At 37.1% G+C, this 26,535-nt stretch overlaps 1 protein-coding gene across 1 annotated transcript; it reads right to left on the bottom strand.

Annotated features, from left to right (window-relative positions):
- Positions 1-1,100: 1,100 nt before the first annotated feature.
- On the bottom strand, positions 1,101-26,535 carry TDRD1 (tudor domain containing 1; the record flags this gene model as incomplete). Its single annotated transcript, XM_082002312.1, has 20 exons — positions 1,101-1,193; positions 2,749-2,795; positions 2,976-3,197; positions 3,516-3,683; positions 4,854-4,964; positions 5,182-5,298; positions 5,803-6,048; positions 7,096-7,266; positions 7,455-7,565; positions 8,699-8,821; positions 11,135-11,383; positions 12,809-12,979; positions 14,426-14,533; positions 15,724-15,900; positions 16,239-16,322; positions 17,836-18,007; positions 18,951-19,097; positions 19,746-19,928; positions 20,286-20,360; positions 26,398-26,535. 20 exons carry the CDS (start codon positions 26,533-26,535, stop codon positions 1,101-1,103), a joined length of 2,913 nt encoding a protein of 970 aa, XP_081858438.1.

Raw genomic sequence — 26,535 nt, 5'->3', positions numbered from 1 at the left:
AAGAACTCCAGACCCCTAAGTGCAAGCATTTACCTAATTATTAGCTAATGCAAGAATATGATGCAACAAAAACTAAAAGGCAGGGAAAAAAGTATGAAGGAATTTTAGTGTAATAAACCAAAGTCAAACAAAAATATTTCACAACAAGTTTAATCTCAAGATCCTTCCAGTTGGCACAAAGCCCAAACTTAAAATACGTACTTCAACTGAACAAAAAAAGCTGACCCTGCAGTTACAATAAGCAAGTATCTACTGTGCTCTATGAACAATAATTTGGCATTCCTTAGTAACATTGCCGGTGGATTATTAAGAAATGACAATTAGGTATCAACAACATTTTAGAGAAATACTGATAATCCAGTAATAATTTGATTCAGTATGTTTGTCATATTGCAGAATAGGACTTTTCTATTATGATGTGAAAAAATTTGATGGGGTAGAAATCCTGACAATGTAGCTACAGACAACAGAACTCTAATACAATTTACTTCAAAACAATATTCACAGATGCATATTACACAGCATGAGTGTAAATAAAGACCTGTGCACATTTAAGTGTTTACTGATTTTAGAGAGAACTATCTATATGCAGTCCAAGATGAGATTCAGCCTTTAATGATACTGAAACCAAGTTTATGAAGAACAATTTTCATTCTAACTTCAGACCAGAAGTTAGGTTGAAAGAAGACTAATCAAGATAAGATATAGTTTTTCAAGTAAAATTAATGGTACCAAAGTTGAAGCAAGCTTTACAATTACAATAATTTTAAATGTAAGTTTGCAGAATACACTCAGAACGCAGTGGCTGTTCTGTAAAGTTGTCTGCATTCAACAGCAGAATAAAAGTCAAAAAGCTTAGCAGCACACGATGGTGTAAGACAAAAAAAGAACAGAAAATTTAGCTTGCAGCTTTGAAATCCTTCAAGTTACATAGTTATTTCACAATAACAATCCAAGCATACAGATAAATACAGGTACTTAAACAGCAGAATTTCTATAATGCAAGTCTTATTTTTAAGCTGACAAAAACACTTGCTCTTCCAAAAAAGGAACTGCAGCAATCTGGTGTACATACAAATGAAATGGCACATGTCAGAGACTTAGTGATCCAACAGTTTTTTCATTTCAGTGAATCCATCTGGATTCCCGTACTTGTTTAAAAGGAAGAGTAGGATCTGTTCATGCTTTTTAAGCTGTGGAATAAGCAGAAAGAATTAGAAATATACAATTATTTTTTTAAAATTGCTGATTTCAGATTAGGGTAGATCCTAAAACTACAGACTCAGCTAAGTCCCATATTAGTTCAATGAATATACAGTTCACTTCTGTTGTAAAATCTTCTTGAGGGGGAAGAGGTCAGCGGAATTATAGCTGACTTCCCCCCTACCCCCCATTTTCTTCCTTCCCCCCCAAAAGAAGAAACTTCCTTGAACCAAACTGATGAAACACTCAGATTAGGACTGAGATCAGGATGTTAAATCTGGCTATTCACACATGTCTATTTCCTGATGTTTTCAGTTTTATTGGAATCTTCCATCTTCTCTTCATCTGTCATGAGACTCTGAGCCAAACTTATCCAAGTAAGGCAGGATGACAGAAAACAGAAAGTGACCAAATTGAAGTCAGAAGAGACATTAACTAGATCAAACTGGAAGATCAAAGAGATATAGAGGGGGAAGGGGAAAGGAGGTTCAACAGCCTACAGGGGGACATAGGAATGAACTACATTCAGGAACAGCATAGTTTTACAGCCTTTCTGCCACTGAACTGCTGGTAACTACGCTTACTCTGAAGTGGTAAAGGTCTAAAATGACCTTAAACAGAAACGGTCTTCTCCTGCCTCCAAAATATCATACTGCATAGTTTTGCTTTTGACCCTACTGCCTCTGGCTGGAGGGAGCAGCTGAAGTTCAAAACACCCTTGATAGGGGGTTCTGTCTTTAAAATTAAAAATTTTGCTCACTCCTCTGACAAAGATCCTCACTTTGAGAAAGGCTGATGCATCTTTTCTGGTATACTTTAAGTTACTTTTAGTAATCTAAAGTTCTAGTTTTTCAGAAATAGCCTAAGTTAAAATAAAAAATGAGAAAACTTGAAACCAGAAAGCTTTCAACAATTACAGGAATATACCATATCTGTAAGAGACACACCCCCTCCAAAAAAAAAAAAAGGGGGGGAAAAGAAATCTTGCAACTCGCAAACACTGTTACAAATTCTGGTGTTCTACTGAACTTCGATTCTCAGCCCTAGCTCCATGACTGAAACTGTGGCACATATTAATATTAATCTCTGCTACCTGAAATACACATTGTAAGAATTTTCTTACATGTGCAGCTGTCTGCCAAGTTATATCCACAGCAACACAGAACCATATTACTGAAAAAAGTCCAGCTGCCCTTTGTCCAAGTGACACAGTTTATACAAAACACCGCAACTGCCTTTACACAACAGACAAAAGTAACACTCCTGAGCCTTCATATTCTAGAAAACAAGAATGGAGCTGTATGTGTGGCAAAACATAGACTAATGAAGTCTGTGTGATCTATATGCTATCCTCCCTCAGTTTCAGGGTGCTTTAGTTATTACCACCTATAAAACAAACTGAGAAAAAGTGTCAGGATATTCACTTTGTGTATCTTCAAAGTTTTGGTTAGCTATTATCTCCCTACTCCCATTTGCCTCCCACATAGGGTTTCCTTTAAATTCTGGAAATGTAAGAAAGCAGGTCTTGCTTTGACTGAACCTTACTTGCGTTTTTAATTCTGTGCAGCAACATTTGGTCTCACATCCATTGCCTACAAAAAACAAAGCAAGTCAATAAGCAAAATACGTATGACCACTGCTTCCCTAATTTAAGAGGTGAGGTGTGGAATTCTCCACGATTTTTAGAAGGAAAAGTCACTCAGACATCCCACATGCCCACAGTTCTTCATATTAAAGTTTAAATTAAGAAGTAATTAAGTGAAAGTAAGTACCTTGATGCTCAGTATGTAAGTTTTCAGCACTGCAGGATTTGACCAAACCTTCCATTACCAGTTTGTCAGCTACATTCAGACTACCATTTTCACAAAGTTTTTCCACTGTTACTAAATTAACATTTCCATTAATCCCTTTCACTGTAATTGTGACATATTTATTCAATAACATTTCTTTCAACTTGTCAAATAATAATGGAGACCACTCAGCTTTCTCTATTCCTGAAAAAAAAATTTGTACAAGTTTGTTCTATAAATGATTCCTTTATAATGTGACTTTAATCTTACAAATAATGCTATCACTGTTTTTGAAAATATGTTTTCATAATATAAAGACCTTAGATTCCACAGATAATTAACTAAAAACATGCTTTGTAAAACAGTTTTTGTAGTATTAATTGGTGTACTATTTCAGCAGATCATCATGTTGTTTGTCAGTATTAAGGAATGAACATTATCATCAGAATAGATACAGATTTATAGTGTTCAAGGAAACAACAGGTCAGGGTTTTTTGGAGGTGTTTTTTTGGTTGTTTTTACCTGCAAGTGAACATGTAATTGTCTGAAAAGGCAGCTTTAAGTAGGAATCAGTGATCGGCAGCACCTTTGAAAGTGGTAAAGTTTCTGTGTTTCCATAGTCTGCATATAGTACTTTCACTACAGACTGAGAAGCTTTTAGAACAAGAGCTCTATACCAACGGCCATCACCTGAGAAGATTGGGACAAGAAGAATCACATGTGAAGTACCATCTTACAAACACAGCTTATCCCAAGAACAAGAATCAGTATAGTTTTCCATGAATCTTTAAATACTCTGGTACATACAGAAGTCCACTTGACAAGAAACGAGCCCATAGAAGAAGGGAATAGTATCTGATTGCTGTATTGTAAAGGTTTAAAGTGTTGCTTTCAGAATTTTCCTCAAATTATACATACAAGATTTTTACTACAATACTGTTCTAAGGATGCCTGCCAACTGTATTTCTAGCTCCTTACCTTTGTCTTCCAACACATATTCCCTCTCAAAACATAACCAAAATTAAAAGAAAAAAAAATCCTCTTCCCCCAATTATCCTGAAGAGCCATGAACAAACAAAAAAATAATTTAAAAAATCAGAAGTTAAAAACAACTGTCAAACACTTAGGTATACTCTTGTGGTCTGCCTAGTATTTTTTTTTAAATTCATCTATCCTGTTTTCCATGAGCTGTTATCTGATCTAACATCCAAGTTCGTTTTCAGCACTTAGCCATATCTCCTGTAACAATCCACATGCAGTCAACATTTAATATTTATGAGTCAACACTACTTTTTTTTTTTAAAATATCAAGCTAATATCAGCAGAGTGTCCTCTCTTCTGAAAGATTAAGACAATAAATTAAGTTTCCCCACTGTTCAGAATACTTTTGACTTGAAGTAACAGTTCACTAAGCCTGGACAGCTTGTTAGGGTAACAAGGCTGAATTGTTCCCATAGCCAGTGTCACAGACCTATGCTCACAGAAAGCGGCAACAAAAAAACACCCAGGCACCCACAAACGAGAAGTGGGTCTGTATAGCTGCAAGTGCACTATTGCTCTGCCATTAATTTCGTGCCCCTGTGACTCAGGGCAGCACAAACAAATTTCAGTTTAAACAGCAACTAGCTTGCTTTCCTCTTAAAGCACCATACATTTTGCAGGGCACAACCTATTCCTTATTTTCTCTCCCAGACTGCCTCACTGTTTCTTTGCCCCAAAGATGCAGCCAGGCTACCCTTTGTAACAGAATTAAGAGATCTGTAAGCACTCTGAAGTTGGTGTTTTTACTTTTTCTAAAGCAAAAATGGAAGTTGTGTTTTACACTGGTCAAGGAAATAAAAGAACAAATGACTATCTCACCTGAAAACCTGGCACAACAAGCTTCACCCAGTTTTGGTTTGAAGGGCTGGTTCTTACAAGATTTACAATAGCCTTCTAGTTCAATCAACTGCCTATGTAGCTTTTCTTGATCTACAGAAAAAAAGACATTTTATAACTAACCACATTTAGGTATAATGAAGAGCATACTTTGAAGTTCCCCTGCTCCCACCTTTGGCATTTTTAATATTTTTCTACCATCCAAGCTACATTTCCATGTGGTTCAGTTCACTACAAGTATTCATTTTCTTAACTAGCTTGCAACAGTGACTTCTTACTGATATTAGGAAGAGTGAACACTTTTTCTTACCTTTACTTTGAACTGGCACAGCATAGAACAAATCTGGGCTTACAACTTCTGTTACACAGACAGATACGGTTTCATCTATAGCCAATTCAATCGACTTCCAGTGCCCAAGTGAGGTTTCTAACAGAAATAGTAAGAAAATGCAGTGTACCACTTTCCTCCAAGCACAAACATATTATAAATAACTTACAGAACATCTTCTTAAATTTGAGACAACTGCATGTCTTCATTTCAGGAAGAGAAAGATAAAGACAATTCATGCTTAATTTGCTGTTCATAAACTATTAGTATATAAGAGTAGCTAAAGCCAAAAACACCTCAGAAAAATAAGATATTGTGAAGTAAACAAGGGAAAAGTTATAGTCCTAGCAAATTTGTAACTCTCTACTATCAGATACTCAAATAGCATTCAAGGCAAACCCAGTGATTTTTATCTTTCTCTTTTTGTCTATAATGCCACCTGCAGGGCAGCTTGTGTTTAACTGTAAAAACTGACAACATAATCAAAACTACTTGATTATTTTTATTATTGATATTAGCTATAGTTAAACAGCAAGATCATTGTTAAAGGCTGGAATACTGAAAATTCTTGTTCAATCTAAAAGTTAACATTCATTTAATTACCTTTTTTGTCAACAGACTTTTTGGGGGAGTTATTTTTATCTTGTAGAACTTCCTTTACAGCCAGTTTTTCAAAAGTTAGTATCTCATTGATCACTTTTGGATGACCTGTGGAATTGTCAATAAGCTCTACACCTGCCCCATCTCTGGAAAGGGAAGTCACTCTGGCTTGGAGCTTTATCCCTGCAGTGTACATATGAAATCTTGCTGTAGCTTCTGGAATCCATTTGCTATTACCAGGCTTTATACCTAGGAAGTAGGAAAACTGTTCAAAATACCTCCAATTAAGTGACTTTCTTCAACATTACATTTGTCTTTCTAAAATCCCCCCCGCTTTTTTTTTTTCCCCCTGTTAAAGCACAACCTGACATACCAAGGGTACTTTTACTACCTTAGGGATACACACTGTACTTTATCCTATTAACTGGTCTCCCTCCTTCTAAAAAGGACATATTTCCTCAGGACTCCCAAGTTTTGTTTTCTACACTTTGTGATATTCTACCAAATAAATCCTTGTGCCTTAGCACAAACAACACTGTTAAAACTGTTTATGAATCAGTTTAATATTTCCTTTTTATCAAAGAAGCAGAAAAACAAAGGGTTTTAAAGACAAAAAACAAACCAGGAGAAGACACCTTGATGAAATGTGGTTTAGAGCTTTTTCCTGTTTCCACATTTGTAAACCAAATAGAATGCATTAGAAAGAAAGAATAATTCAGTAGAATTTTGAGTGAATTGGTGTGGAAAAGGAAGACACAGAGAATTGGTAGAAGACTGAGAATAGCAGCATGGTGCCCGCCTCTGCAAGAATCAAATTAAACACCCCTACAAAGAACTGAAAGGCCAACTTTCTTCATAAAAAGATAAGTTCCTTTGCCTGCAAAAGTTTTGCGAAATAATTAAGTTGCACAAAAGCACATTTACTCCTAGCAAGGCAGAAACCAAAAGCTAGTAAGCACTACAGATGAAACAGAACTAGATGACAAGTCCCCTTGGACTGGTAAATCAGTAATTAACCTCCATGCAGATCATTCCACAGCACTGTCAGGAGCTCAGGGAAGAGCCACCATCTTTCTGTTAAATGCCAGTCTGCTGTGTGGTAAGGCTAAAACAATGGCTCCAGCTATTTCCAGAGGCTGTAAGTAACAGAGACATTTATTATAAAACCAAAAAAACTCCAACCCCCAAAAAACAGAGTTCTGTGATGTATACCCTGTCATCACCTCCTTTCCCCAAAGCAGAAAGACTCTAAATGCAATAGGTCTGGTAAGAGAAAGAATCCATACGAAGATCCACCTGACAGCCAGCATTTAATTCCTTGAAATGGAAGTTTTAGGAATGAGGGTGAGATCTGACGTATTTTATCCAGTGGTACTTCCTCAACATTTCCATAGTCCACAAAGCATACTTTAACAGTTCCATCTGAAGTAGTGTTCTGCACCAAAGCACGGTACCAGTTACCATCATCTAATTTAAAAAAAAAAAAAAAAAAGAAAAAAATTACTTCATACATTTAGTAACTTTACCAGCATTTATTTTTTAAGTAAATAAATCAAATTCTTTGCTATCCTCTGACAATGCAAACTATCAGCTATCTATTATTTTTCCTTTATTTTCACCCTGTAAAAACAAAAATACTTTAGTCTGTTACTTACCAGTGAAAAAAGCACAGCAAGGTTCTCCATTCTTAGGCTTAAAATCATTTGGTGGAGTTTTCTGACAGTATTCAGACAAGGATTTGTTAAGTAAGTTTAGAGCAAGTAACTCTGAAATTTAGAAATAAAATCCCAGATGAGATTAACAAAATAAGATTACTTGAATTTTATCAATACTATTCCCTGTAAAGCTTACTTATAAAAGATTTGATGGGAGATTTCTGTGAATTCTAGAATTTCATTAAAAAAAAAAGAACTGTTGACACCGAGTTAATGATTTAACTTGCTAGACAGACTTGTTAGCAGGAATACGAGAGATAGCTAATATTTACTGACAAATTGGTTCAGTATGATAACAAAATGACCAGTAATTCTTCCTGCTAATCCAACAAGCACCCTTCACTCCAAAATCTAGACTATATTTTACAGCCAGACAACACCATGGGAATTACCTACTTCAGCCAGTGCATATGACATTATGGGATCTCACCCTGCTCGGCTTATTTATTTTTTATATCAAGTCCTTTAGCCTGCTCTATAACATCACTTTTAGGGAGGAATTCAGTCATGTTTTAAAGGCCATAAGCCACCAAGAATCTATACTATTCCTAGATAAGTCAAGGAAAACTTCCCTCACTTTAAGACCTGCCCTATTTTTTTGGTTTGAATGCATTTAGCTTTTACTTCCAGCCACTAAATTTCATCATGCTCTTTTCCTAGTAGCTTAGAAAGCTAGTGACTATCAGAACTCTTCATACATGCACATAGAGGAACAAGATTTTTTTTTTGAGCTTATCAAAGAGGAAGTCAAGTCTTAAAAGCTATGTTTTCTCATTTTCATGTTATTTTATCTCTTTGAATCTTTGTAAATTTTTATAAATTAGAACTGGACAGAGTACTAGGAGAGCTCCAGAAAATATTGTATGGGCACAGGGAACATGGCTCTTATTTGCTATCTTTTGTTTAGATATCCTTTGCCTAGGTTATGGTAGCTCTTTTCACTTTCTTTACATTCTTAGTTTTATTCAACTATTTACCTTCAACATTTTCAGACTGCAATCTCAGTCACTACATACTATGATACAATTTCTTCATCATTCCACTTGTATTCTTAGATTAAAAAAAACTCAGAGGTAAGCCTTGGTGCTATAAGCTCACTTGAAACCATAATGCATTAGAATATAATAAATGACAAATCAGGAAGCAAAGAAACTAGCAGAAAGAAAAAAGCTGAATAAACTTACCACTGTTATTTGAAATCTGACAGTAGAATTCTCCAGGATTGTACAGCGTACACACTATGACATCTACTGTTTGTTTAAGAGTTAATTTACTCCACTTGCAAATTCTTTTGTTCTTTGTGTCCTCTAGAGAGGACAGAGAAAAGTAGAGGAAGGAAGAGAAATTAAAATAATTTTTTACAGGAAAAAAGTTATACATCCTGAACACTCACTCATGTCCTCAAATTTCTTGTTATAAATAACCCAGCAGACTAATTACCAGCGAGAGCCTCTTCGCAGAATAAAAACAAGAGAAATGTGCCAGCTGCTTAATGTATTTGATCACTATTGAGAAGTGCAGGGCAGAGTGATCACACAAAGAGGTACAGACTAGGTGGCAATAACCTGAGCAAGAGGGACTCTGGGGAACCTTGATTCCTGGGAAACAAGGGTAAGGGGCACAGAAGAGGGAAACAGCTGTGACAGAGTACTGGAAATGGTCTAACAAGAACACACACAAAAGATTAATAGAAAGACTGGTTGCAGATATTTACACTGTATCATATACTCAAGTACGATGAAAAAAAGCGTATTATTTAACACAAGTTGTAGAACAGACCATGTGAAAACTAAATTATGGCACATTGGAAAAGCCATTATTTCCTCCATTAGCACATTATTAATTCTTCCTGTATTTTTCGTAGCTGTTAAGTTGTTACAGCTTGTGGTAGGCAGCAGCATGCAGAATTACTGTCGGCCTTTTTACAGCTTGAGTCCAAGTGGCCGACCTCCGATTTTGGTAGACCTTTCCAGTTTTAAGAGTTTGGGGGTTTTTATTCCTGAAAGTGAAGTTCAAGAAAGCTTTGACCTTCAAGGATGGTCATGCTGAGATGCTGTTCCACCCGCCCAGTATTGTGCCTGACAGTAGATTACTCTAGGAAGTCATATTGCCAACATTGCCAACAAGCAAAGAAAAAACCCACAAAACAAAGCACACCTCACCACCAAAAAATAAAATTCAAAACAATCTCAACAGGCCCTCAAATCTTCTTTCTTTTCCATGGAATAAAAGACTGTCCTTCACACTGTAAGCAACTGCCAGATCCGTACTGGAAAGGACAAAGCACAGTCAGCATATTTTGAGAAATATGCTCAAAGTAGTAGAAGCTGGTTGAATTTTCCACTCCAGGAGGAAGAAAGATTGACAAGAAAAATAAAAATTAACAAATGGCTCCAAGTGTAGAGACAGCTTTAGGACGCTTAAGAACTATGAAATATAATTGTTTATTCTTTCATGTGATGGTAAGTTTTCTTTTAAACCAAAAAATGCATTCTTTCTTAATTTCTGGTAAATTAACTAAAATCTACTTTTATACTATGCTGGATCCAGCAATCTCAGATTGCAAAATAATTTTTCATTCACTTGTTTCCATTATTTAAACGTAATGATTCAAGTTGACAGAGAAATGGATCTACTCAAATTCCAACATAAAAAGCACAAGTTTTAAAACACGTAAGAAAAAAGTTGATGATCTGTTTAGAACCTGCATTCAAAAGCTTCCGCTCAGTGCAAGAAATTAAAAAAAAAAGGTGAGAAGTAACCAAGAAACATATGAAGTACAAAACAGGTCCAGGATGATGGCCACAGATCAAAATGTGTTTGGATATAACTGTGAAAGTTACTTTCATTTGAATTTTTTTTACAAGATACCTTACCCTTCTGAACAAACAGAAGGAATAACTATGCCCTGGCCACAAAGCATCTAGTGAGGAAGATCAAAATTAAGGGTTTTGGACATAGCCTTGACAGAAAGGCTTCCCCCAGTTTTCATTACAGATGGATCAGGAGAGAATATATAGTTTTACCAGACGCAGGATGGAAAAGCGGGACTTTAACATGCGTCATACGAGGAAAGTTAGGTATCTTCCCACAATACAATGAAATTTCACATAAAATTTGCAAGTTTCTCAAATTGAAGCTTTTGTCATTAAATGCAAAATTTAGGCCTTGAAGTTGAATAGGCTACTGCAGTCAAACAAGTTTTCAATGACTAAATATGTGGGTTTAGGCATAAAATACAGGACAATGAAGATGAAATACTATTTGAGCTAAAGAACAGGGGCATAAGAACAAGCAGGTACTAACTAGTCATATCCTACTTCAACTGGAACTTATAAGACTTCTAACCAGGGTAAGTGAAATACTAGTACAGTCTTCCAAAAATAAGCAATTGCAACTTTTTTATGTATGCATGCATATATACACACATATGGACACACAAGCAAACACAGAATTTCTTCTTTATGGCAAAGTTGCCATGGCTAAACTTCAGACCTGTGAAAACTAGGCTTTCGTGAGCCAGATGAGAAAGTTCTTACCAGTTAAGAACCTGCATTCTTTGTACCCACTCTAGTAGGCAATTAAATAATGCCAGTTCAGCAGGATGTGCTCGTACTCACCATTCGCTTGCTTAACATCACTCATTCCAATTGCTGGCAAGGCCATCCTCGATTCCTCAGCTGCACAGCCCTTCTCTATGAGATGGCTCGATATATTTATTACTGGAGTAACTGATGCATCTACAAGCTCCACCACAGATCTGTAACTCTCTTTATCCACTACTTTTACTGTGAACACTTTGTCTTTCACCAGTTGGTTCATAAACGAAATAGCTTTTGAGGTCCAGGCTCCTAATGGTGGCTTTACACCTGACAAGTCACAGAGTATGGAAAGGTTCTGAGGTCAGTCCAAATCTCAACAATATGTAGAAAGGTACAACACTGTTAAAAACCATAGATTAAGCAGCAGATATACCAAGTAACTTGCACCCACTCCTCAGCTTGTAATAAGACTCCAAACCCAATTATTTAGAGTCTGAACTTTTGCAGCACTTGGATTTCATAAAAATCTGACAAAGATCATGTACAACTAGTCTATTATGCAAAGAAGCGTAAATTCAGGTTTAATACTTCCTTAGCATGAACGTCTGTAAGAAGCGTCAGTCTTTGGGTCTCATGAATACAACCTATAGTTTTGAACAATACTAACCTCTCTCAGCCAATATACCTGGTACTATAAGCTTCTTCCTCCTTAACCATTTACTCTTTACGCTACTAAATTTATTACTAAAATGCAAGTTATAACCAGAACTTTATAGTAACAGATTGGCAAAGTTGCCTTCCAGAAAGATGTATTTTATGCAGCAGTAATTCTTGACTTTAATCAGAAAGCATCTTATCTGATCACTTTTTTTGTGTTCATGTTACATTTAAGACCTTTCTTAGGCTTAGAACACTCATTATCAGCTATTGGCGTCACAGTTTGCCCCAGAAAGAAAGATTACTTTACGTCACATCCCATATGTATCAGTTCCATCTCTACATACAAGGGAAGCATTGCTTCATGTTTTCTCCAAAGAAAGAAGCTAGAATGCTGCTCTAACTTTACCAAAATTTTGAAAGTCAGGTTAAATATCAAGTATTGTAAAGGAAGGATAGACATCAAGTATTCTAAAGGAAGGGTACTGAAGCAAAGGGGTGGACTGTCTTGCATAGTGATGGGACCAAACAGAGAAAATAAACCATTTCCAACAGCAGGTTAAACAAGTATGTAAAAAAAAAAAAAAAAGCAGATTATGATCCTGGCTTGAGACAGCAGGATGAATTAGGAAGCATCAACGTCCTTTATAATTTGACAGATTTTACAAACCTACGGAGTCTACCAGTCATTTCACTACATTTGCCTCAGGGGAAGGGTACAGATACAGTTCTGAATTTCAAGATACAAAAGGAAATTTTACATTCCCCTGCAGTGTTAGAACCACAATAGACTTAAGAATTCTAGAAATCCAGTAGGTGACTGAATTTTGCTTTGAACAAAAGCACACGCAAAACCTAACAGATAGGTTAATATAACACAGCTTTCCAAATGTACAACTGCAGGTCACCAGGTACATTAGGAAAGATTTGTCACATTTTGTAGCTATGCCACAACAATTAAGAATTCTGGAAATAACGCCTACTGTCACCTCCATCCTTCCCAGTCTTTCAGAGGATACTACAGGTCTGATCATTATCTGACACCACTTATTTTGCATTTATCCAGTTTGAAATGGCTTATCATTTGTTTCATACCTGCCAAGGTACATCTTATGGCCTGGGCTGGCAAGTCCATTAAACTTGGAATCGTATGACGGAGTCTAGTCAGTGGAAGAACTTCAAAATTACCATAATCTATATAGCCCACCAAAACAGTATCCTCAGAAACATACGCTATAACAGCAGCACGATACCAAAGATTGTCTTCTGGAAAGGAAGATACAGATGTTCATTGGACTTGCTTTTAACTTCTGAGAACAGCATGATTTTTTTGGGCAGACCAATATAAAAATACAAAGTTAATCTCAACATAAAACAGCAGCATTACAGTTCACACAAACCTTCGCAAAACCCTTATGGACGCAACATATACCACCCCTTGTATGAGTTGAGTGCTGCAAACTCATTCTTTCTGTAGAGAACATGCCCCTCACAAATACATATTGCTACAAAAATTTGACTACATTATGTGGATATAGTGCTTAAGCTCAATATATTTAAACGAACAGCAAACAGTATCTCAGCTGACCACAATGACATGCAATTCAAAGGTCACACAACAGATCTAATAATTTAAGTATTTTAATTCAATTAAAATATTTGAGAAATAGAAATACAAGCTTACTCAAGTTTATCAAGACATCTGAGGTACTTTCCCTAGATAGGCACCTGAAATCAGTGCCCATTCAAATACCAAGACAGCTTATTGGCAGTACTAGCTTTTTGTGAATGTGCAAAAAAGTATTTATTTCAGCTTATCTGTTCAGTCCCACAGCTAATTTATTCAAAGCAGCAAAGCCAAAGGAAATAGAAAGAAATAAATGACCAGGAATGTTTATCAATCACAAAGAAATTATAGCAACAACTCTTCTGACCAGAAAAAGGAATAAGAACAGCAGTGTGTGGAGGTTTTTTTTTCCCTTGTTAAAAGCTGGGTGAAAAGGAGAATGATCTGCGAGGAAGAGCTTCATCTTCATGCATTCTTCTTTGCACTCAGGCAAACAGGACTTCAGATTCTAACAAATAAAAGGTATTTCTTTCATATAGACTTACCAACTCCTAGCACAAAACACTGCTTTACGCAGAACACTGGCCTATGTTTAGGCAAGATTCAATTTTATCATGAGACTTGTAGAAACTTGACATCAGTGATAACTTTCAGGTGTAAACTAAGTTATGAACATACAATTCAGGACTACCAGATCTTGGCTAAATATTTTCAGAAGTCATCTATCAGAGCAGCATCATTACATACAATCCCATTTCTTCTGTTCCTTTTTTGGGGTCTAAAATTTCAAGTCTATATTTATTTCCAGCCACAGGAAATGGTGCTCACCAACATATGTAAAAAAAAAAAAAAAAATTTCTTCATGGTCTCTTAGAAAGCTCCTTTATAAAAAAAAAAAATGAACCCAGTGTTAAGAGTTTGTTCAATGAAGACACCATTTTATGGTCTTTTTTTAAAGCTAGTACTGCACAGATGTCATCATTTGCTATTAGTATTTTTTTTTAATCACTACCAAATGCCATCCACAGCTAAAGCCAGACACAAATAAACTCTACATAAAACATTTCTAAACATAATTAAAAATGTGTTTATTTTTTGTAATAAAGTGACATGAATTAAAAGCCTTATTTTCACTCCATTTTTACCTGTGAACTGGGCACAGCACACATTTCCAGCAGCAGGACGGAAAGCTGGACTACTGGGAAATTTGTCACAATGTTCATTAAGAGACATTTGAAGCTCAGCAAGTTGACCTGATGTTAAAATATATAGGTATTGGAACATTCACTGTCTTGTGATTATTACAGAAGTACGCAAATCTTAAATTCAAAGCCTGGAAGAACAACTTGTAGTACAATGGGGATTATTTCACACAATGTTTAACATGGTACCAAAATAGCTATGAGACTAAAACCCTTTAATCGGCAAGATTGAAAATAGTCCTCACGTGAGTCTGAGGAATCGCAGTGGTAAAGAGAATAGGCAGGGTAAACCAGTCACAGACTTTTTCAACACAGGAAAAAAACTGAAGCCAGTAGGAATTGAAACCTAGCTAGTGGAGGCATGCCAGAAAGAAACCAAGGAAGACAGCTCTCCAAACAACAGGCAGACCACAAGCACCACTCCTTTCTGAAGGACATGCTATGCTATGAGTCTACCCAGAATTCAAAGGCTGCACAAGTACACAAGAGAGAAATCCACTGCAGGAGATATACCAGATCACATCCATCTGCAAAAGCCTTTTTAGCTGAAAATAAAAAAACACTGGCTCAGACAGTGCCAGGAGAACACATCCCACAAACTTACTCAGCTCTTATTTTCCCCAGACATCTATTTGTGGGCATGGTGGGAGGTGCACTAAAAGTCCCTGCAGCCTACTGTGGCCCACTATAGTGTTACTTATTATGTTTTACTGCATCAGAAGACAAAGCAGGGTTTGGGCACTATTATCTGGCCTTCTCAGACATTGTCCCCATACTATGTAACAAATAAGTTCAGTCCATGCACCCAGCCTAAAAGGAAACACTTCCCTCCAGTGGTAAAGCAACATAATAGGAATAAACAAAGTAATTAGAAACTTACACACATTTCTGAATCACCTGAGCAACCATATTTAACATTAAATATTTGTGATACAAATTGACTTCAGATTGCTAAAATCCATGCCACACCATCTTTCTACTTTGCACTACTCTGACTACAAATTACCACCTTACAGGTCAGTAGGAGATATTAATAGCTAACACTGCCAAAAACATCCTTCACAACACCATGGCTCTTAAGTGACTGAGGCATGGTCTAATGCTACAGGGAATCACCATTTCAGGTCAAACTACAAGACTAGCAACGCTTCCCTCCAGCTACTCTCTACTGGAGAAGAGTAGTAGAAAGAGAAAAATGCCATACTGGGTATCTGACACCCCGTTTTCAACATGTCACTTACGGGCACCGTGTATCTGCTGACAGAAGAAGTTTTCTGGATTTTGAACACAGGAAACCACACCAGAAAATGCATCTCCGACACATACAGAGACACACTCCACAACTGAATTAGCACACTGAAGAAATTCTTCATCTTCAGGTATTTTCTCCTGAGTTCCCTTAGAATGGTTTTCTGACACTGTACATTTAAAAAAAAAAAAGTTACTGATCAAAAGCTAGATGACTTTGAAGCAGTTTATTCTTTTTGCTGACTCTTTGGACTTTGAAGGCTCCTGTCATATTATCCATGAAATTAATGCTCACATAAGCATCATTAAACAAGTACTTTTAAGAAGCGTATGTGCTACTGTCACTAGTGAACTGAAGGAAGCTCCACTAGCCAATGTTTCCAAGTATGAGGCAATGCTAGCAAACAGCTAGACTATTTACTACATTCATAATATCATGCAACATGGGAGGACCTAAAATTCCAAGTTTTTTCCGTCTCTTACCAAGAGGTTTGATTAGCTTGCTTACCTGTTGGAGAGGTTACTCCTTTGACATTACTTCCTGGAGTTAAATCAGACTTCATTTCTAAAGGCACTTTATCTAGGCAGTCTCCTAAAATACAGACATAAGAAAAAGTTATTTACCACACAAGATAGTCACCACTTAAGTTTCATTTCAGAACCATCTTCTGAGCCTGACCTATATCCCTACACAAGGTGAGCATGTTCTAATTTGTTGAGCACTTAATATGCTTAGAATGCAAAATACAAGTAGTTTCAGAGTAACTCAACTACTTGAATTTTCTCAAGACACTTTCAGCTCCAAGACTATTTGACTAAAAATGAGTAAAGCAATCAACATTTACTCATAGTCATGAAAGACTGTTGGCTGAAAAACTGATTACAGCTTTTCACACTAGGATTCACAACTTACCTCCATATTTACAACTCAGAGTATGCTATGACTTACCAAGATTTACAAAGAATCTTGAGTTTCTTAGCTATTACGTATTCAATTTCTGATGCATGAAGTGGTACTCCAAGCTTTCAATATCATTATTTTCAACTGAAAACCTGAATACAGGTATTAAAGTTGCCTGTAAAGTCATGGAATAGATGCATGCAACATTTTATGAATGCAGCGAGATTTTTGTGATTTTCTTTCCAAGAGGTTGGCAAGTTTATTGCTTTGCCATTAGTGTGCTGTAAAGCAACCAAGTGTGAATATGCCTAGCACAATCCTGAATAAGTTGAATTTACATATGACTAAGGCCAACCATCATTTTGTAGACTGCAGGGACTATGGCATGGAGATAAGCTTCCTGCACATCAGGAATTTTAGCAAGCTAAGAGGATCAACCATCATTTCCTTCAAAGTTTCTGCAGGCTGCAGATCAATGAAAAGAATATGCTCTTAGCACTCTATCGTTCTTACTCTGCAGATGAAAAAAAACCCAAACAAAATAGCCCTCCAAATAATGACAACAGGCACACCTTTTCCGTATTGATCCAGTCAAAGCCACCCCCTCAGCTTAACTGAAAAAAAATCTCAATTCAGACTCCTCAGAGGTCAGCTGCTCTGCTTGTCTCTATCCACTGAGGGTTGCTAAGTTAGAAACATAAACAGGCTTAGAATTCCCCTGCCAGATACAATGATATCCAGTGGCTGCACTTTCTTTGGGATACTTGTTCAGTGAGCATGTACAAAATATAACAAAAGCTGGTAAAATCTTATTGGAACTAGAAACTTATACCATCATTTTTAAAGAGTTAAAAGGAACAACATGGTCCCAAATTTGCATGCCTCTTAAAACAGAAAAACAAACAAGATAATCCAGGAAGCGATGAATTTATTACAATCCTACTGGAAAAGCAGCCTTACTAAAATTTAAGGTTATTAAGTGTAACAAGATATTTCAGGTACAGACATTTTAAAATGACTTCTATATGGAAAGGTGACATAAAAATAATTTAAAAAAAAAATCAAGGGGGAGGTTAGGAGCAGAACAAAAGAAAAAACTCTCCTCTTTTACAGGATTGGACAGGTGTAGGGGCAGGTAAAGTGAACATGAAAGACTTATCAATTGTGTTGGGTTTTTTTCCCCTCCATGCTACCAACTACTTACCAAAACCTGGAAAAACAACATCTACAGCAAAACTCAACATCATTTCCTCCTGCAGTATGTCAACAACAGTTACTGAACAGTGCTTTCCCATGAGCTGGGAAGAAAAGCTGGTGATGCCTTCAGTCCATCCTTTTTCTTTTGGTTCATAATTAGCAAAGGAACACTTAATGGCCTGGAAAGAATTACAATTAGAACAAGAAGGGGATAGGGGGTTGTTTGCCATGTAGAAACAGCAACTAAATAATTAAGGCCCTCAAAAATATCATCTTGCATGTAAAAGTTAAAGCTGCTGTTGGAATTTGAAGCACTGTCAATTCAACTAACTTCTTTACAGGAGAGTTAAGAATTAGGAAATTAAGTTCAAACTGTAAACTACATTTCCTCTGATTCTCCCACTATTTATGCTGTCTTATGGAAGGCACAGCTGTATCACACATCACATCTGACCACAGGTGCATGTCCTAACTTGCCTCATTTACACCAAGCTTCAAACATCTCCCAAAATCTTTCATGGACCCAGCAGGGAGTCATGTGAACAAGCTATGAAAGACTGTTCCACTAGCTAGTAGTCATAGTTGTCACTGCTTGAAAGAATGCTTCTCTATTATTCTTTGTGCATAGTTAAACATACTAGTTTAACTCGCAGATTAAAGCTAGACCATCTATTTTGTAATGGAAGACATTCATATAGTATGGTAATGAACGCAAACCAACAGCTGTCTTTACTGCAAACAAAGTTTGCCCAACCTACAAGCAATTTTTCACTACTGCATGAGAACAGGTTAAGAATATGCAGACAGAATGCTTCCCCTACTGTCCTCTAGCACATAAGGGACATGCAGACCTAAGCACCCTGCAGGCTCTTTTTATCAGCTCAGAATCCAAGAATTCTAAGAGTAGGCAGAAAAAAAGCCAGGCGGCCTTCCTCACTCCTATGGAATAACTAGGGAACACTTCAGAAGGTGAACCTCAGTATAGTATAGCAGTTTTTATGCATCACTTTCACTGAACACAAAATATGGTGGTAATGAGAGCTACACTGAGACATGAGGTACACTCATTTCAGAGCTATTAATTTAAAACACCTCAGCTACCATTAGGAAAATAGAACTCACACATGGAGGAAACAACAGTTCAATGTCTTTGTGCAGAGCTTTAATCCAGGAGAGTGGAATATTTTCTTCATTTCCATAATCTATATAGAATACTTGTGCTTTCTTTTGCAATATATCCACATCTTTTACCAGTGCTCTATTCCAGGTCTGTGTAGGAACAAACAATAATTTAGTAAGAACACAACATACTTTGCTTTACTTCATCAGGTTTTTTTACCAAAGGCACTGACCAATTCCGAAGCGACTCACATGAACACAACACACTGTAGTGTTGACTGTTGTGAAGATAAAATTCTACTCCTATGGATACTGGCTACCATACAGTAAATCAAGAATATGCTAACAGTGGAGAAGAAAAGTGGGAAAAAATACAGAAAAGGGCTGGGAAGGGAAACAGAAACTAGATGTGGCTATAGAAATGCAACCAGAAAAGTCAGGTAAGAAATGAAGTAAGAATAACTTTCTTAAATAAGCAGAGTCATATTCCAAACTGTTCTAACCACAGCAGTTTAAATTTGCTAAGAACACCCACAGCCCTCAAGGAACAGTAGGAGAAACAGCACCTACAGGACTCGAGTACATAAAACACATAGAAGTAAACTTTTTAGAGGGGGAAAAAAATTCAGTACCTTAAATTTGAGTTCCAGATGTTATAAAGTTAGTTACTACCACAATTCCACCACAATAAACTGATCGCTAATTAGCAGCCTTCACTGGTAGAGACATAAAAGCAAAACATGCAAAACATGATAAGCTCAACATAGAATGGTTATTTTATGGACAATCACACATTACCTGATCCAAAGAACACCTTGCAACACAGACTTCCCCTTTGATGGCAATATATTGCTCTTGAATAACTGTGTTAGCGTAACAGTCTTGCAGTTTCACAGAAAGTTTACTGATCTGGTCTAAAACTTCTGGGGAACTCATCTGTATATAAAATTCACTTGGACTCTTGAACTCTGTTACTGTACCCTAAAGGGAAAAGCCATAGTTGACAGAAATTATGGAATAACAACCTACAGTGTATTACTCAGGACCAGTGTTCGTTTCAATAAATGCATTTCAACCTACACCCGACTTTGTTCTTTTGTTTTGAATCTAGCAGTAATTAACTGCAGGGAACAAACGCAGTGATGTTCACCTTCACAGAAATAATCTTCCTCACTTACTCCCACTGCCCCTGCTTGCATTTACTGATCTTTATAAAAATAAAGGAATTTTACAAGTGAGCAAAATGAGACAAAGAGCTGAGGTGACACACAGCTATATATGCTTAACAAAGTGTCAAATGAAACCTAACAAAGCAGAATTCTTCCAAAATAAAAGTACCTGTACTTCCATAGCTTTTTTGATCCCTAGAGTCTGGAGATCTGAAAGCATTATTTTCTTGATGTGCTCTTCTGTCTTGAGGGAATCCACAGAAGTTGAATTACCCTATTTAAAACAGCTACAAGTTATGTTTAAACTGGAGTTGTTCAGCTGTAGCGCCTTGTAGTAACAAATGAAAAAAAAGAACTTTTTATCATTTCAAGAAGCATGTAAAAAAGTACTTTTGTTGACTTTTAATAAGACGTCTTACAGACTTTGTAATACTCTTGAAAGTAACTTTATCAGAACAGACAATGAAAAACAAGTGTTGAAGTCTCACACATTCACCTCTTCCTTTCACACCTGCTTTACAGGACAACTCAGCTGTATTTCCTGCTTGTGATGCTCTCTTAAATAAGAGGAATTGAATTTCACCTGCTTCCTCGTAGCCTTAACACCACAGAGCAGATTATAGCTACTGCTCTAACTGCAAGCACCCATTTTTTTAAAAAAGTCTAAACACTTACTGTTACCTACAATCTGTGTCTGTGACATCCTAAAAACATTAGAAACAATCTCATTTGCATCGTTAGGAAAAACCTCTTTTACATTTGGACCAACATACTGCAGACAATGCACGATGACTGAGATTACTGTTACAACTACCAAATTAACTTGTTTACTTGCAACAAAGATAGTTCTAGAACATTTTCCATAGAAACACATCTCACAGTACAATAGCAAAAATACATTAAAGACTGTTCAATATGCAATGTAAGTTCTCTTTCTTCTGCAAAACTTGCTTGAGATTCAGATGAACCAGGGAAAAATAAAACCTGTTATTTCAAAATAAATTTGCTACAAATTGTTTATTTATATCAAGAGGCCATACAATATGAAAGTGCCTCACTATCAGTTGATCAGTTTTACTAGAACACAATCACAAGTACACACAACAGAAAGTTATCAGGATGAACTAAGAGAAGTCTCATGACCCGAAATGAAGCTTCCTTTCTAAATTCCTTTAAGAAGCTAAACAGACAAATGAGCTACTTTAATGAAATGTATCACAAAGGAGTTTTCTTGTGCAGTGCAAACATAAGGCTAGTTGCAGGTATGCACATTTACTCGCTTTCATAAATATCCCAAGAAACCATGAAGACAGCAAAATGGTCTCCTGCGGAATAGTTCATAGGAAGACTACAGGAAATGTTTGGCTGAAAGTAAGATCAAGAGAGGCTTCAAAACTTTACAAAGGAGAACTGTGTCACATTTAATTCCTGCTACAGCAAAGATACAAAAGGTTATCTGCTTCTGTTACTACACAATACTACAGTAAATGTATTTCTCAAATAATGTACAAGGCTTCAAGCATCAGTTCTACATCTATACAGAAAACAAGATGACACTAGAATTTTTCCCCAAATTGGACAAGCTACATTGGTTTCCCTCCTAAAATATTTCTCTAGCAACATTATACGTCTTGATTTTTAACAATTTCACAAGTGTTTTTTCAAACAAAAAACAAGTTGTCTGATAGCGTTGCTAAAGGCTCTAGAAGGAACACATTTTTGAATGCTTCTCCCAGTAATTTTTGATTTGAAGCACTGATCTTTGTGGAGTACATCATAACATTTGGAATTTGTTCCTTTCCTGTACAGGTTAAATTAAGCATATTGCAACTGGCTCACAGCAGATCCGTTCAAGATGGAATAAAATATTCACTATACCTTAAGATAAACTCCCTTCTCAGTTTTAGCAGGTAACTCGCCTCCATTGTTATGACTTACACTGTAATCAAAAAAACACACGTGAATTTTGAAGAACCAAAAGACAGACAAGTAGCATTCATAACATCTACTTGCAAATAAAACAAAAAGGCTGTGTTCATAGTATGCAGTTTTTGTCAACCCTTACTGCTCCTCCAAGAAAAATGTCGAATGCTAAATTTGTTAGTTCCCTGTCATGCAACACTTTGGGTGTTTTTCCTCATGCTAATCAACAAAAACTACATTAATTTTGATTAAAACGGAGAATGTTGTTGTAGAGTTCTGCTAACACTGTAATGCCAAGCAAACCTTAAGAACTATAAAATTGCAAAAAAGAAATGTTGCTATTTCGGTTGACTACATAATAGCCAGAAAACGTATATGCCAGATTGTCCCCGTGTCCCCCCATTCAGTCACAGTAGCAAAACTTATGGGGAAAAAAAATAAATGTATCTCGTAAACTTCCATTATGGAGACCTGGTTGCAGATTCACTGAACTGCAATCACCACTCCTTGCTAGAGATTGTCAGCTTAAATGCATGGATCACTCCCCTAAAATGTTCCAAAACCAGCTAGCCAATTTATACTGTGTCATAATCTAATGGTGTTTACCTTAATTCAAACAGATTAGGGAGTGATCTCTTGAGCATCTAAACTAGCACGTCAAGAAGTGCTAATGAGCAGCTAGAGAATGGCCTGGCTGAGACAATTTTTCTAATTGCAAGTGTGCTCAAAGATAAAATATCCATGAAGTTCACTGAGGCTACAGTTAGATTCAAAGGATGCCTCTTCAGAGTTTGTTAAATGCAATCCATTAACCATGGAACTGCCGAAAAGCAGGGTCTCATTTCTCCTCCCTTCCCTAAGTCATCAACAGCAATAACAAAGTCATGTGATAAACTGGTATTCTTACTGCGTGCTCACAGAGTGCTGACGCAAATAAATAATGCTTTTGCTTTAAGTCACACTACAGAACACCTGAAGAACTCCAACAATATCTTTCAAGTCACCCTTCTAAAGCAGCAGAGCTGAGTTTTCTGACAAGTATGAGATAATGCAGCACTAGCCTAAGAATAAGCAACATATTTTACTGTAATAGTGCCTTTACATGGTTAAGTTGTATTGGGAAAGACATCCTTAATGATGATCTGTTGTAACTTTTAACAAACTTACTTCTGTTTAATTGGCTCACATACAACACTATGTAATGGCCAATCTTTCTTCTGACAATCTGCAGAACAGTAGTAGATTTGCTTGCATTGTGAACATCTGAGAGATCCTGGGAAAAAAAAAGTCAGAAACATCTATATCAGATGAGACAACAGCTGCTAAGATAAAGACTCCATGTATTATTAAATAACTACAAGACAGTTCCACTACAGTTCTAAGCACAGAGAAATAAGTATTTGTATTCACATATAGCCATCAGACATTACTGCCCCAGATGTCCCAAATTCCTTCTATATTTAAGATGGAGAAAAAAAAAACCCAACACATTTTCCTTAAGGACAGTTTATCAGTTCCAGCTATGTCCTGAATAGCCACTATACTTGCATCTGAGAGATAACACACATACAGCTGTTTTAAGACATTTCCAAGCAAACCTTATGATCTGGTTTCACTGATAAATATACTATGCACCATAGATTACAGGACAATAGCTGCTTACCAAACAGACCACAATGATGGCAAGTCCTCATTTGAGGGGGTGGTATTAATGAACTAAAGAGACTCTTATCATAGCCAATAGAGAAAACATTTTCAGAGGAATATTGCAATTTCTTTGGCTTCTCATGACTCAAATCAGAATGCGACACCTGTGGAAGAAAAATTTAAGGCGATTCTTACCAGAAAAACAGTACCCATTAGGGTAGAAATACTCTAATGTACCAAAATGTGACAACAAAAAGAGTCAAAATTTCAAAGTTCTAGAAAAAGCAATATACGCTGATCATTTCTTCTATCTAGAAATGGTCTGAGTATTTGGGGCAATTATAAAGTGCAATAACTCACAGTATTTCCCTGATCAGCTGCAGCTGTCAACAGCAAGTTCCCTCTAACAGTTATGCCTTCCATGGAACTTCCTAGAAGCAGAAGTATTTGCAAAGGGATCTGATTAACAATCCTAATGCATGCCTGTGTTATGGAGTATTTGCAGGAAGACACAAGGCTTATATCTACTGACACTATTCTGCTAGCACATTTGAGCAAATGGAGATGCAAGGACCATGACACACACTGGAAGTCACTTGTTATCACTCTGGTACTACATTTATTCAAACCTGCCATCAGTGGTATTATTAAAGCAACAGTTTCACTGCTCTGTGCTTATCACTCAGTGGAGGTCTTACTGTCCTCCATCCATAAATTTGTTTTAATTAAAGTTGTTCATCAGAAACAGAAAACATTTACATAATTTACAATATCCATAGGGCAGAAATTCCAAATTGGCAGTTATACAGTAGCTGAAACAGTACAAATTTCTTTCAATACTGTTGAACATGTGGTCTATGTTAAGTTTATACTTATGCACAGTTTCATCACATTAACAAGTATTCAGTACTCTGAAACAAGAGATTTTGATTTTCCAATGAGTGCCTTATAAGCCTTGTGGTCTTTCCAGTAAGTTTATTATCAAACAACTCTCACAAGACAAACATTCAGCTCAGTCTGCATACCAATATACTAGGAACTATGTTTTTATAAGTGGTCAACTTCTTTACCTACAAAAATTTCTTTCAGTTGTAGACCACACTTGCTATTCTGAGCTTATTCCAGTCTGGCAGGCCTATTAGCCCACGTTCTCCACGGAGCCAACATAAAGGTTACATGGCCTTTTTTCCCTCACCTGGAAGCAAGTTAATAATGTAAACTTTACCTAAATTAAAATTCTTGCCTAATATGAAATCAAATTTCATCAACTCTGGACCCAAGATGGCTGCATACCAAGCTGTCTCAGATCTCCCAGAATCAAGTCTTTTCTCCTCCCCGTTTGGGGTAAAAGAGAACATGGATCAAACAGTACTGTGGCACTGATGAAGGCAAGAAACATTGCTGAAGGAACTCCAACTCCCACTGCACATATCTGCGCCAAATTCCCCAGTACTCCAATTATCCTGTTTTTTTTTCAATTACCTAAGACATTCCAGCCCACACAAGTTTGGATAATTAGGAGTTAGCTGTATTTATAAACCATACTCATACTGATGTTTATCAATAATCAAGCATATACACAGTTACAGAAGAATAAAGTCAAGATACCTTTATCAAGCTTTGGACAAAGTCTCTCTTTTTTTTTGCACTTGTGCTGCAGTTAAAACTTTCTGTACTGTTTCCACACTTGGCAAAATATACCTTGTACTGTTTGGTCACTGATTTTTTGTTAGCTATTTCAGACATTCAGCCTCGAAACTGAGAGTTTTTCAACAGGAAGTTGGCACTTGTGATTCTGCTGCTTTCATCTCAAACCATAACTTCATTACCTTTGTTCTTTATGTGAAGCGGTTCCACCATCATGTAGATGTTCACGTCAGAGTATGACAAAAGGTGGCGATAGGCCAGGTAGCTACAAAAGCATAGATTTAAAGATTAATTCAAATTACTTATTAAAATATTTTAAAGTCATGTTATGAAGCTATATTTAAGCACCGATTTTGGAAGGCAAATTCTCTACTGTCCCTTTAATTTGTGCAGTAAAAATACTTTCTGCATTAGAGAGCCAAACAACGAACACCCCAAATTAAAAATAAATGACAAGAAGTCCTTCATGAGAGGAGAGCACCGAGGAGGAGGGGTGGCTGTTGCAACCCTGCTGGGCTCACAAGGGACCCATCTCTCCTGAGAAGACCTCACTCCAGCTCAGGTGAGTCACCCCTCCGGTGGAGCGGAAGCCGCACTCATCAGTGAAGGCCCAAAGCCAACAGCCGCAGAGCCATCACCCGACGGGAAACTACTGTGCCGGGTCCTGCCAAAATGAACTTTTGGCACCTTCTTTCCCAATGGTAACAAACAATATAATTATTTTAAATATAAAAATACTCTCTTGCTACATTATATGACAGAAACCAGATTAAAATAAACTTGCAAATAAAGCAGAGCAGTCTTTGGGCATATGAATTGATGCTGCAATCATCTCAACCAGAAACGAGCTTTCACAACTGCAACTGAGTAGTACCGGTACACGCAAATGTAATTAACTCAGAACAAAATTAAAACACCCACAGCCTCCAGCCAAGGCTTGGCCGGGACACCAACCGGCACTGCCCGGAGCGAGCCCCCTCTCCCTCTCTCCCGGCAGCGTTCGCCCCCGGCTAGGGGCGGCCCCTCACTCGAGGGCCGACGGCAGCTGGAGAGGAAGCACCGACCCTCGGCGGGGAAGAGTCGGCCCCCAACCGCTGAGCCCCAGCGCCTCCCGGCGGCCCGTAAATGGGGCGGGGCGGGGGCACGTGCTGCCCGGCCGGCGGGATCCGGCGCGGGCCGTCAGCCCGCCGCTGACCCGCCAT

This window comes from Phaethon aethereus (genome assembly GCF_964289735.1).
Source record: "Phaethon aethereus genome assembly, chromosome: 7".
NCBI classification, from domain to species: domain Eukaryota; kingdom Metazoa; phylum Chordata; class Aves; order Phaethontiformes; family Phaethontidae; genus Phaethon; species Phaethon aethereus.
This window is presented reverse-complemented; position numbering and strand designations above follow the sequence as displayed.